The sequence below is a fragment of the Lepisosteus oculatus genome, chromosome 16, assembly GCF_040954835.1.
Source record: "Lepisosteus oculatus isolate fLepOcu1 chromosome 16, fLepOcu1.hap2, whole genome shotgun sequence".
NCBI classification, from domain to species: Eukaryota; Metazoa; Chordata; class Actinopteri; order Semionotiformes; family Lepisosteidae; genus Lepisosteus; species Lepisosteus oculatus.
In genome coordinates this window covers 13,716,616-13,730,574 of record NC_090711.1, presented here as the reverse complement: position 1 = coordinate 13,730,574, position 13,959 = coordinate 13,716,616, and the positions used below count along the sequence as shown (strand labels likewise).

At 43.1% G+C, this 13,959-nt stretch overlaps 1 protein-coding gene across 2 annotated transcripts in view; it reads left to right on the top strand.

Moving 5' to 3' along the window:
• Positions 1-13,959, top strand: part of prex1 (phosphatidylinositol-3,4,5-trisphosphate-dependent Rac exchange factor 1) — a 145,463-nt gene that overhangs the window by 121,154 nt on the left and 10,350 nt on the right. For both annotated transcript variants that reach the window (XM_069179353.1, XM_069179352.1), the window contains exons 25-34: positions 535-817; positions 1,197-1,403; positions 5,539-5,627; positions 6,877-6,959; positions 7,530-7,620; positions 7,899-8,027; positions 8,455-8,496; positions 10,208-10,425; positions 11,652-11,754; positions 13,476-13,619. In XM_069179353.1, the coding sequence (XP_069035454.1) occupies positions 535-817; positions 1,197-1,403; positions 5,539-5,627; positions 6,877-6,959; positions 7,530-7,620; positions 7,899-8,027; positions 8,455-8,496; positions 10,208-10,425; positions 11,652-11,754; positions 13,476-13,619 (1,389 nt within the window). The remainder of the gene's footprint in view (positions 1-534; positions 818-1,196; positions 1,404-5,538; positions 5,628-6,876; positions 6,960-7,529; positions 7,621-7,898; positions 8,028-8,454; positions 8,497-10,207; positions 10,426-11,651; positions 11,755-13,475; positions 13,620-13,959) is intronic.

Here is a 13,959-nt window from a genome sequence, read left to right as displayed (position 1 = left end):
TCTGCTTTGTGCTTAACGGTACCAGAATATGTGGTGCTTTGGCGAAGTCTTTTTATTCTCTGCTGAGTTCGGTGAAATTCATCATAGGCTTGGCCTCCATGAGAGTGATATGGCCTCCAGGGCTCGAGGCGTTTAAAATAACACTTTGGCCAGCATCAACAACTCATGAGGTTACTCCATTTTTTCTGGACAGCAACTAGAGCTAGACAGCTTGGTGAGGACGTTGTGATAGGTGGCGAGCTGTGAGGCAGCCTTTATTCCCACCCGTCCGATCGGCACATAGCAGACATGACTGGAAAAACTCAGTCATGGAGTCTGCAGAAGCTCACTGGTGTGTCCCACGTAAAAAAGCATTAGCATTCACCAAGGAACTTTCCCCATCCAGACCCGCTGCTGTAGGTAATCGATAGTTGCTGTCTGTGTGGGAGCTGCCCAGTCTGTAGGTAATCGATAGTTGCTGTCTGTGTGGGAGCTGCCCAGTCTGTTCTGCTGATGGAGCGGTGAGATCAGGCCTCGTCTCTTTCGGTGTTTCAGCGAACCTCAACCCCATGTCTCACACGCAACACTGCGTCACTACCATGGCGGCCCCCTCCTGGAACTGCCAGAGCCTGGAGAACGGGGTCCCCGACGGCTCCACGGAGGTGGATGGCAGCCTGCTGGACACCAGCCTGGACAGCTCATCCAGTCAGGAGGAGGGCGGCCTGAGCTTCCTCCTCAAACAGGAAGACATGGAAATCCAGGACGCCTACATCCAGCTCTTCAACCGGATGGACATTGCCGTGAAGGAAATGAAACAATACGTGGCTCAGATCGATGTGTAGGTATTTCCAGCTGCGTGAGGGCGGGGGAGAGCTGGGCTATAAGTCGGCAGGGAGAGGAGTAAGACTCATTACAGTTATTTGAACCGCTCACTGTTTTATGAGCTGCTTAAGAGCTTGAGCTGAAGAAAAGCTCTTACCGTAATGATAATCCCCTCCTCAGTCTAAACTGCCAAACATTGTAATTGCTGCACCCTGAAGGTATTTTCAGCGGCGGGTTGTGGAGATGGTAGTCGTTTTTCTCTTCAGTCAATTCGCAGGAGCGCATTTGAAGGATGTGTTTTATAACCGTAAAACCGGATCACTCCAGTAACTGTCTGTTCAGGTCTGTCAGCCTCCCATGGGACCTCTGTGTTTGACAATTTGGTTTTCTCCCAGCCTCCTGTCTTCTATAACTGAGCCCACGCAGCCTGAAGGATGCGGTCCCCCAGCTTCAGAGGAAACCCCCCCGACATCCCTGGAGCCCGAAGAGGGGGACCTGGACAAGACCGAGCATGGGGGCATCAAGAGGGTCTGCTTCAAAGTGTCAGAAGATGACCAGGAAGACTCAGGACATGACACCATGAGTTACAGGGACTCCTACAGGTGAGGCGCTGGCATGGGTCAGAGCAGAGCAAGTGATAATGGTGACCAGCCTGGAAGCTGTCATGAAGTCTAGGCTTTAGCTTCATTGAAGGGAGTGGTGATACTATCATGAAACAATGTAGAGAACACGAGAAAAGTCACAAACACGAGACAGCCATTCCGCCTGTGCTGCTCACGTGGTGATTAGTAGTTTATCACAGGCTTCATCTCAGACATTTCAGAGAATCGGCTTCAAAAGCATGGCTGGACATTTGCTCCACACCCTGCAACTCTTTGTGTAACGAAGTATTGAGTGTCTTTTAAATGTGCACACTCTCAGTTTGTTTTCGTCATTGTGGATCCTTGTTATGTGAAGGATGTAAAGGAAGAAAAGACTGTCTTCTTCTTTAACTAGACTCCTACAGTTACGGTAGACATTTGTCCCCCCTCCCACAATATGCTATATATGAGTAACAGACACCACCAGCATTATCACCATAATAAGATAGTTCAACACCCAAGGGTGTTTTTGCAAAACTTGCTGTGGAACTCAGAGGAGGTGTTTCAGCTGAGTGCGCAAAAGTTAGATTCAAGGATTTTTTTCTTCTGCCTTGATTACTACAGTTAAACACCAGCTTCTCAAAACCACAAAACATTCCTTTCTGCAGTGCCAGATCTCTGCCGTTGTCTAATTTTGGTCCACCTGTGTCAAGGGTTCGTGCATTGCAATTCGAATTCGGTTTTATATTCAACTTTTTGTTATAAAATGTGATCTGGTTAATTGTAAGGGTTTTTTTAAGAAAACCATGACGGCATGCTTTTAGGTACAACATGTATGCAGTGAACAGTGAATTTCTTGGTAAGCGTGATGATTTAAAAGTGCAATTTGTCAGAAGACACATGAGACTGTAGATGGACAATCTCTCCTCACTGCTGCCAAACTTGACTGGGGGGGTCAGGGGTTCATATGTGTCATCTATAATGATAGGAAAAATTGTTTAATACTACTGTTACACCATTCTGTTTGCCGCTTTTAATCGTAATTGTGAAAAATATAGTAAACGTAAGACTTATGGTACATAGACTTATTAATAAATACCATTTGCATGCATCATTGCTTGTAGGACATAGAAATGTCACATACTGAGTAACTATCCCTCTAATTTCAACTGTTGTGTACTGGACAATGGGCTGAGAGTCTGTCTTTCAGGGGAATTCATGCTAACCTCAGCGCTAGGGTTTATCCTCACTGATCTGTGGGCTTTGTGGCTGTTGGAATTGTCTCTAGACCCAGCCAACAGTGGGTTCCATTTTTGACTGGGGTATAACCAAGTTTGGAATCCGCTCTTGGAAAAGAAGACACAAATCCAATCTCTCCTGGGGTTAAGTACATCTAACACGAGGCGATAAAGGCCCGTTTTCACATTGAATATTTAAGTATTTCCTATTCTGCAGCTCTTCCTTAATTTTCAATGGAGCAGCCGGCATTGAGAAATGAATGGTGATATTGCACTGAGTGATTACATTTCCCATATTTGGCTATCGTATCATATGGATCCAGAGAGCTGCTTATTAAATTCCATGCCTTTGTGTGTTAGTACATTACACTAAGAAACACTCCTGCAGTGAAGAGAGTTATTGTTGAGTCTTCTTGTTAAGCTAAGAACTAGAACCGCAGCACATACTGTATGTATTTATTACACCCTGTTTCCCTGTTGCAGTGTACTCAATGAAATAGTATTAGTGATGATAACTTATTTTATAAAGTACAGATTTTTGACAATCAGTTAACCTACCTGCTGCTGGTGGTGTAGTAGAAACACGGAACAGATAGTTTTCACTGGAGAATCCCAGACCGCAGGTGACCCCTGTTTCGTGAACAGCTGGGTTTGCCTTCCCGTTGAACTACATATTGTGTACATATGCAGGCATGCATGCTATGTAAGAATGCCAACCATTTTCTCTGCAGAAGGGAGTGAAATCATAAACTGCAGCCATTTCAGAGGAGAAGGTATAAGTGGAAGTGTAATTCCATAGTTAGGTCTTGCAACTAAAAAAGGATTAAAAGTCCACCGAAGGTTGAAGTGACAGAGCACGGTTTTCCCAAGCAGAGCATTTTGCTCCTGTGACAGGATCGTCTTTGTGGGCATGTGGCTGAGTGGCCTGTTCTTTCTCCCTGTCTTCTCCTTTTTTCTTCTCCAAATGTGCACATTAAGTGCGTGGCCTGTAACAGTGTGGGTAGTGTTTGTGTTCGTATCCCTGGGGTAAAATTCCTGTGGCCCAGCTTTTAACGCATGACATGTCAATGTGGTTTGAATCTGTGCCCTAGGTTGGCCTCCCTACAGTTAGACAGCCCCTGGAGGTGCATCCCAGGCTGTGAACCAGCCTGACACACCAGAAGACACTGCAGGGGTCATTACACTGTAATTGAAGTTAATGTACCGGTTGGTAGTATAATCACTGTCCTGTCTCAAAAAATCATTTCAGAAATGACCCATTACATTTTAGAGAATCCATTTCTTGGTTTATTGCAAATTTTGTTATATCCTTGCACACGCTGTGTACAGGTAGTTTCCTAAAAAATCAGAACAGAAGAATTTCTCTTTTAGGAGACATTAGTCCCTGCTTGCTAGTCTTTGCTAGAGAGTTTGGGATACCCTATATACATTTGAACTTGCTGAAAGCAGGTTAAGGTTTTCAAAATATCTAAGAGTGTTCTCAAACCGAAATGGTTTGTGAAGTGAATGGTGGGACAGAGTACATTGTGTTCAATTGGTAGCCAGTTCAGCTGTAACCACTCTAGAAACACATGTAACTGCTCCCTAATAGTAAAACTGGGAAGAAAATAAATTTTGTTTAGCCTATAATTTACTCAGCTACTGCTGCGGTCCAGGGACCCAGACATCATCATAAAACGTCTGTCATCTATCCAGAAAATGCTGGGGGCAATACATGCGCTATATAAAACTCTGGTTACTGTTTGACAGGAACAGGCGATTAAAGTACTGTAAAGACCACTTTCTTGTGCCACAGGATTGTGCTCTGTCATCTCAAGATATAGCACAAAATATATTTATTTTTAAGTGATTTGGGTCACTTATTATTGACAATCATATAATGATACCCTAAAAAAAAGTGTATTTTGTGAAATTTTAGGATTGCTTTTGGGCATGTCTTAAGTAAAGCTCCTCTCAAACAACCTACTGACCGTGCTGGTGTGGCTAATTGCTCAGCCCAGTGCAATTTAAGGTTTACGGCCAACACAAAATAATGAGAATGAGATGTTAAGCAAAGGGAGGTTCTGTAAACTGTAACACATTGTATACAGAGCCAAGAATAGTACTGGGAAAGTCTTTGGCCTCTGTGGGTGGCTACATAGAAGACAAAGACATTTATATTGTTCCACCCAGCAATGCCCATTACACTTTATTTTTTTTTTAGATTTGTCTTGCTTTTTATGAACAGTTGTTTTTCTTTCAGAGTTTATTCTTGGCAAAATTACATGCTGCAGTTTATGTAATCTGTTTTGATTAGACTGTCAAGGCAGGCTATGTTTCTAGAATGATTCCAGGATTTGGGAATTGTTTTTCCTAAATACAGTGGCGTGACGGAGGCAAACAATGGAAAATTCACTGTTGCTTCGTTGGTAGCTTCAGAGATATGTTAGACATTTATGTTCGGAACTCAGCTTACCTCATTTAATACCCTTCTGAAAAAACGACATTATCAATAATTATCTTTGTCTTCGTAAATGAAGTCAGAGACAAACATTTGTGTGTGTGTGTAAATTGTTTGATTGTTCAAGGAACGTTAACTTCTCAATGAGATTTTGATTTCAGCAGTGTGTGCACTGACTCTGACGCACACATACCCTGGGGTTGTACGTAGATTATTGCTGGACTCACTTTTGTATTGTAGAATGTGAAGGCATTGCACTGCACAAAACAGGCCCAGCAGTGCTGCTGACATTTCGTATTTTCTGAAAGCACATTTCTCTAAACTCACTGAAGATTGATTGAAAAGCTCACCTTTGATATGGATTTTCCTTTGGTTGGAATTAAGAAGTGGGGCTGCAGACTACTCCCAGTGTGGGAGAGCAGGGCTGAGCTGGGTCACCCGAGACACGTCTTTAGACTCCTGTCTGTGTGTGTTTCAGCGAGTGCAACAGTAACCGGGACTCCGTTCTTTCATACACAAGCGTCCGGAGTAACAGCTCCTACCTGGGCAGCGATGAGATGGGATCAGGTAAGGATTCGAAATCCACAGGCGGGACGGTTGCCTTTGCATGGGCTGTGACTGTTTTCCCTTGCATGAGTGACTGCAAGGCTGTGCTTGGCGAAGCTTTCTGGTGTTTTCTTCTTGAAACGCATCGCCGTCTCCATCCTAGAGGGAACTGCACGCCGCCATCTATCGTGGTTCTCCAGGTGATGGACAGGACAAAAAGCACCATGTCAGCTTCCAGACCTTTCAGTTTGGAGGGGCTACATAGAGGGCTAGAGACGTCAAGATGAGTGGTTAATACACACTCCCAGCATGCGTTTTCAAGACGTTTTCCTGGGAGGCAGTTTTGACTAGCATTTAGGCTGCTGCTCTCATGACTGCTAGGTCATAATAATAATAATAATTATAATAATTGCTTACACTTATATAGCGCTTTTCTGGACACTCCACTTAAAGTGCTTTACAGGTAATGGGGACTCCCCTCCACCCCCACCAGTGTGCAGCTCCACCTGGATGATGCGACGGCAGCCATAGTGCGCCAGAACGCTCACCACACATCAGCTATCAGTGGGGAGGAGAGCAGAGTAATGAAGCCAATTCATAGAGAGGGATTATTAAGAGGCCATGATTGGTGAGGGCCAATGGGAAATTTGGCCAGGACGCCGGGGTTACACCCCTACCTAGGTCATGGGCTTAGTCCACACTGTGGTGACAACTGTTGTATCTTTGAGCAGAATACTTTCTCCTAGTTCCTCCAGGCAATACTGTGTGTGGGTACCAGTGTTTGCTGCAATGGCCTGGTGTGTGATCAGGCAAGGATAGTCTCCCTAGCAGGGCTCTTAACCTGCCAGTGTTCTGCACTTACTGCAGTAACATGCATAACAAATATATCAACTACAGCAATTGAAAATACACAAATGGGGCCAATATCCAATGCTCAATACTGTTCAAATAAATGACATTAATACTTCATTGGTACTGACAGGAATGACTGAGAGACTTACAGAATGATATAAGATTGGTGCAGAGATAAAAATATTTGAAAGTAGTTTTTTGTCCAATTTGTTGGTTAATGTTTAAGATTTTTCTTGGAGAAACGATTTACAGGAAAGTATCTTCTGAAAGCAGGACATACTTCATATGGGAAAGAATATGCACACCACTGAACCTATGTAAGGGTCAAAACTGTGTTTTGGTGCGTGTTTTTCACAGCATCTCCTCTTTAAGAGTTGGACTAGGTGAATCAGCGTGTATTTCTGTTAACTGTGTGCAGGTGACGAGCTTCCTTGTGATATGAGGATCTCGTTGGACAAGCAGGACAAGCTGCATGGATGTCTTGAACACCTCTTTAATCAGGTATAGTATTGTCTTTTTTCTCTGTATGATCACCTTACTTTCTGGTTTGATGAAGGCTCGTGGGATGTCCTGTAGATGAGGTTTTTATTGCTTGAACTGTACTGTAAGAATGTCTGGCACCTTGCTTGAAGAGGCTCAGATGACACGCTATTCATTCTCAGACTCCCAACCAAGCAATGTCACTTAAAAATAGTCCAAGACGGCCAGATTCTGCTACGAGTGCAGCTTCTTTGTAATCCGTTTGATAACATTTTGTACAGATGATTCTGATCAAAAAAGGTTCAACATCTTTACTGAATTATCTCCCTCCTCTGCCTGCGATTGCCTGCAGCCTTACACATTGCCGTGGGATTCAGAATTAGAGAATGTTTCGCTCCCCTATCCCCCCTTACCAGTGTTTTGTGACCTTTAACCTTGTTAAAGGTTTACCAGCTAGGACAGCAAGCTTTAGAGTCCTATTCCATTACACAAAATGAATTATCTCCGAACGAAGACATGGTCTCTGGGGATGTGCTGACTGCTTTGTGCTTTTGTGCTGACTGCTAGGATCCACTTTGTATCCTTGTGCAGGTTGATTCCATTAACAACTTACTGAAAGGACCAGTAATGACAAAGGCCAGCGAGGAAACCAAGCACTTTCCAATGGACTACAGTCAGCCAGGTAGCCAACTCTATGCTGTTATGAAGCGCAATACAAAACTCTCGACATCTCAGTTCTGGTGGTGAAATGAGTTTGCTTTTATTATTTTACCTGTGATGTACACACCTGAAAGCTGCACTGATTAAACACAAAATTGACCACTAGTCATTAATCACTTGTGGTATCTCTAATCCTATTACATTGCTCCAATGCCTAGTCTACACTTGCTCCAGGGCACATACTTTACAGTACGGCGCAAACAGAGTGGAATCACAGCATTTCTCCTTGTCCCCCTTCAGAATTCCGTCACACGGAGGACTGGACCTCGTGCTGCCGCAGTGTGATCCACAAGAACATCCAGGAGGACCCCTGGAACCTGCCCAGCTCCATCAGATCCCTGGTGGATAATTTGCAGAGATTTGTGGAAGGTCAGTGAAGTGAAGTGAAGTGAAAGCAAGCGTGCCTTTGCTGGGCATCAGCCTGCAGGGGTTTATAAACCAAAGGGATTCTTTTAGCGAGATGCAGGGTGCCATCTGAAAGTCCTGTACAAGCAAACAGTGTGGACAATATGCAGTAAGTAGTGTTTCAGCGATTTGTTTAGGGAAGGTCTAAAAATAAAATACATGTTTTCAACTAATATGTAAATCGATTTGCTGACATGATTGCATGCTTACACCCGAAGAAGGCTCCACAGCCGAAACGTTGTGTTTTCTTTCTTCTCTTTTCAGCATGGAATAAACCTATTACTTGTTCCTAAAATGTAAATCTACTACTTTGATCCAAATAACTTGATTTATAGATGGATTGGTTTTCCTTTGGAACGCAGGATCATATCTTTTGAATTTTTATCCACAGATGGGAAGAATCAGCTCCTCCTGGCTTTGCTGAAATGCACAGGTACTGAAATAAACACACTTTCTCAATCTGTGTGATGTGGTGTATGTACTCTACTCTTCATCCTCCTATTATTTGTTTTTTACTAGACTGCTGCTCATCTGAAATGCATGTTATGCTTCTCTCTTTTTATCATGTTATTCAAATCATGACCAGTAGATAAACTAATGCTACAGACCAATTATAGTTTACTGGCTGAATGCAGGTGCAGATTATTGTATTATCTCTCTAACTGCCAGGCTTAAGACAGAAAAGGGACTGTATTAAAAACAAAAGCATAGCTAAATTGCTCAACACACTTTAAGACAATTTGGTAAGAAGGTATATATTCAGGCTCACATCAGAAGAAATTCTGCAGTGCCTGCAGATTCAGTGCTGTCGACATTGCTGAGATGGTGGGGTGAGCTCTTGAAAGAACGTCTGGTTTATTTTAATCTACGTTCCAGCTATCAATAGATCTCACTGTAATTTGGTGTGACTACGTTTATTTGTGCGGCATGCTGCCTGTCGTCGTATTTACAAAATGAGAGACTGCTGAGGGATTTCGTAAATGGGACATATGGAAACTATAAATATATTGCTTGAGACTTGTATCCAACCAGGGCTTTGATTTCATGGCTGGTTTTCTGCCAGATGGAGTCCTCCAAACCACATGACCAACACATTACTAGTGAGTTGGGATTTGCTGTTAGTCTTGCCATTGATCTACAAAAGCTTCTGTAATCTTCCTCTGGGTAGGGTTGTGGTTTTTGCAGGGCTGAATGTTGCAGCTGGTTAGCTGCAGGAACTCCTAGTACAAACCTAGCAGGATAACCTAGAGGACTACAAGGTCACGATATCTTTGCATAATGTACAGACTTCTTTTAGAAACTCCTGTCATCAGTCCATTATCATGTATAAAAGATGTATAGCTCATTGTCGTTAGATGAAAGCTCAACTTCAAGACTCTGAGGGATTCCAAGAATGTTAAATCCTTATCTTGGCCTCCTTGGGACTATGATCACGCCCCTTCATAGAAGAATCCTAAAGCAGGGCTCTCCAAACCTGATCCAGCAGTTTTTAAGGGAACCTTCAAAGTGTCAATTTCTAAAGGACTGGAACAATGTAAGAAAGATCATTCAAACAGGTGGCATGTTCCATTAAGCCATTTAGAGATTGTTTAGAATAAAAACAATAATATCTTTCATCTCTTCATTGAAACATTATTTACTTCATTGATCCATTGCTTCACCAAGTATCCTGATCTTGAAATAACAGGTGATTTAGAGTGACCTATACAAGTATTTCAATAGGGGCTCTCCACTACCAGTGCTGGAAACCCCTAACCAAGAACTTGCAATTTCCCAAATGGTAGTTGATGGTGGGTTCCATTGTGTAAAATTAAAACAAATGACTAAAAAATGTGTTCAGAAAGTATATTTGGTATGTGGTAAGTACATACGAAAGGTTCCAAATGAGAAGAGGTCATTCAGGCTTTTTGGTAGTTAGTAGATTATTGATCCAAAGATCTTATTCAGCCTGTTCTTGAAGGAAGACAAAGTATCGGTTTCACCCATGCTGCTGGGTAGCTATTTGGTGAGGGGGTTAAAGTTTTGATTACACGTGGTCCTAAATACTTCAGAAGCTGTCATGAACTATGTCAGCAGCAGACTGAATCCTGGTTTAACTGGGGAACAGGGCCCTGTGCTCACATGCTTCTTTTGTGTCTTCACAGACACCAGCCTGCAGCTGCGCAGGGACGTGATATTCTGCCAGAGTGTGGTGGGGGCGATCTGCACCTTGTCTGAGCAGCTGCTGGCCGCACTCAACTTCCGCTACAACAACAGCGGAGAGTACGAGGAGGAAAGCAAGGAAGTGAGCAAGAAGTGGCTGGAGCAGATCGCCACCATCGGAGTGCTCTTGAACTTCCAGTCCATGCTGTCTCCTCGCGTGGTAAGAGCACAGGTCGCCAGGGGCAGAAAACGTGTGACCTACTCTCCCCAAACCATGCCAAGAGATTAATCATTATTGATTTATTACTGTACCTGGTCTTAACAGAGCTGATTCTAAAGTAAAACATAAAATAATACACTTATATAGTGCTTTTCTGAACACTCCACTCAAAAGCACTTCACAGATAACAGGGACTCCCCTCCACCAGTGTGCAGCCCCACCTGGATGATGGGACGGCAACCAGCTTGCTCCAGTTCACTAACCACACACTCTGGGAGGAGAACAGAGTGATGAAACCAGTTCATAGACGGGGATTGGAATTTTTAATGAGCATGGAGAGTCAGGACCTTAATTTTGCATCTCCTCCTGAAGACATTAGGCCTTTGTTACAGTATAGTGTAGCCATCTCTATACTTGGGCATTAGGACCAAAACTACAGGGTGAGCGCCCCCTACTGTCCCCACTTCCAGCAGCAACCTTAGTTTTCCCAGGAGGTCTCTTATCCAGGTACTGGCCAGGCTCACACCTGCTGAGCTTCAGTGGTTTGTCAGTTGTGAGTTGCAGAGTGATAGCTGCTGGCATAAAGTAGAGTGTTAAAGGAGACAAAACCTTATTATTTCTGCTGATCCAGCCAGATAAAGTCGAGATATTTACCAAACAGATTTGCTCAGAATCACGACAGAACCCAGAGGAGCTTGGTTTTGGGAGAGAATGTTGAAAACCTTTTGTTTTATTTTCAGCATGTGCTAAATCTTAAAAAAGAGCTTTTCCATGATTTTTCTTGGAACACTGTGGGGATAGATTGATTGATAGATTCATCCCCAGCTTGAAAAAACCCTGAATTGTACAGTTTTCATATGAAGTTTGCTACTTGCTTTATGGAACTTTCACAGCAGTCAATGAACAATGAACAGTCATAAAACTGCACACTTTCCAGTGCTTTATTAACTTTCCTGTGCATTGCTCCTAATAAATGTCTAATGACCGTTTTTACGCAAATGTACATGTTACCATTAAATTGTTAGTTAGAAATAAGAGGCTGCTAGTGATTTTACATTCTTAGTATTTCGGTGAGATAAAGTGATAACATAACTGATGTACTGCTTATATATGCAAGCAAGGGCACAATCTCCTGTTCCCAATCATATTTTCCACATGCGTGTTCTGACGGAAACCTGTGCATCAGTGTCATTTCTATCTTTTTCGCCTGGTCTGTGTACTGGCAGAAGGAGGAGCGCACCATGCTTGAGGACACCAAGGCTGCCCTCCTGGACTTGGATAAAGTGACCGTTAACTTCCGGCAGCTTGAGGACGAATGCCTTGTTGCAAGTAAGATGTTTAAACTGTACCAGTTAACATGATAACAGTATGGGATGAGTAGCAAAGAAGTAGGCCCAGGTAGCCAGTAGTTTCTAAAGATTTTGGATGATTTTACTAAGCAGTAAAGATTTTTGATGATTTTACAGGTTTATAATACAGTATTTGATCAAGTAGCACCAGCACTTGAATGTCTTTTTTGGTGATAATTGCAGTAAAAGACCTGAGGTTCAGTTAAAGTGTTACTTTGGCTTTTGTACCTCTGTGTATGTAAACAGAGTGGTGCTTGTTTTCTGGTTTAGATTGCCATGCCTGGTGAATTTAAACCACACACCTCTGCTCCTGTTCTGTACCCAGGGGGGTTGATGGTTCACTCTCAGTATAGCGTGTGAGGAGAGCAAACAGAAGCAAGACATCTCTGAAGGGATGAGATCTATGCGTCAGACCTACCTTTCGAGGGCTCTGCAGTCAGAAAGATGAAATATTGCAAAAATGCGGCTTACTTTCAGTTAAAAGCGATATCTAGTTTTTAAAGACTTTTGTGTTTTGTTTTTTGAAGAAAAGCATGTTTTTTTTTTTGGTTTCCAGTTGAAATAATCTTGCCCAGGCAATGACCAAAGCTGGAAAATATACAACCACTATGAACTTGACCGGCAAAATAATCGGAATTATAGAGTCATAATTCAGTTTGTCTGCATTAACTGAAGAAATGGGATTTATTACTCTAGTGGCTAATCTATACATCGTCTCCATGGAGTTTGTGCACCACAGAGAAGAAAGAAATTGTCATTGTCTCAATTTGAAGATCTGCATACTTATAAACTAAAAGAAAGGTGTATACTCGGTTTCATGTGTCTATTTTGTGTATTGTTCTGGGAAAGTAGCAAGTGACAGTTTCTCCCAGGTAAACAAAGACATTTTTGGGAGAATAATGTCACTCAGACAGATGCAGAATTGCTGACCAATATTCCTCTCATCTCCATGGCTGCGCCAACTTTGTGTGCTTATTCCAACAGCCTGCCTCTGTAGCAGATCCAACAGACATGACAGATGCCAAGTATACTAAAATTTTAGGCATCTCATGTGAATGTGAATTATGCAGCAGACCATCTGTATTTCTGTCTGTGTTGTGGCTGGTGTTTTGAGTGAAAAAGCTAACTGATTGTGAATGCACAGTTTACGACAGACGTGTGCTGGCGTCTCCCAGCTTCCCCTTTTATTATTCTTTTGTGAGTCATGCATCTGGGACTAATAGAAATACACCATTTCTCTTAACCCTGAGCTATGCCGTTGTACTGTTAGTCCATGGTAGTTTCACCCTCAGGGAGTGACCCCAGGCGCGACTATCAATAAAAGAGACTCTGACCTGCTCTGTGGTACAGAGAAACACAACAGTCTCAGAACATCCACAGTCAGATAGCAGAACAGCTTGTGATGATGCTTGTCCTTTTAGAACATCTGTGTTCATCCAGGGGCATCACTGGCTATGGAAAGCAGTAAAGCAAATGGCATTTGGTATTGAGTGACCAGATTGAGTCAGACCAGCCTGAGTGAGATGGTGATTCTCTGCTCAAGAAGCACAAGGAAAATCAAACAGCCTAAATGATAAATCACAGCTCTGGCCAGTTTTCCCTTTTATGCCAGCTGTATAACCTGCTCTTGCACACCGGTCTGTGCTTTGCTCGCTACACCTGTTTGTTCATCATCTCTGAGGATGTGCTGTGTTTCCTCAGACACGTCCGTGTTTTATCAAGTGGAGGGCAGCAGGCAGGCGCTGAAGATCACTTTGTACCTGGACAGCTGCCACTTCTCAGAGCTGCCCATCAGGCTGCAGAATGGAGGCAGTCTGAAGCTCCACACTGTGCTGTTTACGCGGGGTGAGTCTGACCATGGGGTGTCTTCTCATCCTGCACCTCCCACTGCTGTGCCCTGGTGGTCGATACTGGGAGGATCCCTCCTTGCAGGTCCATATTTTATGAATGGAGGTCTCCCATACCACAGTCGAGGATCTGTTAGCAAAACTGGGTTTGTTTTCTAGACCAGCTATTTTCAGAAAATATCCTGTGTTGCTAAAAGTAAATACAAATAAAAATAAGAAAATACATTCTTTTGATGCCTTAATGCTGTTCCCAATACTGAGAGATGCAGGTGGTCAGCTCAACAGTGTGTGAGAGTCCCCACCAAGTGGTTATTTTCAGTAATAACATGTCGTTCAAT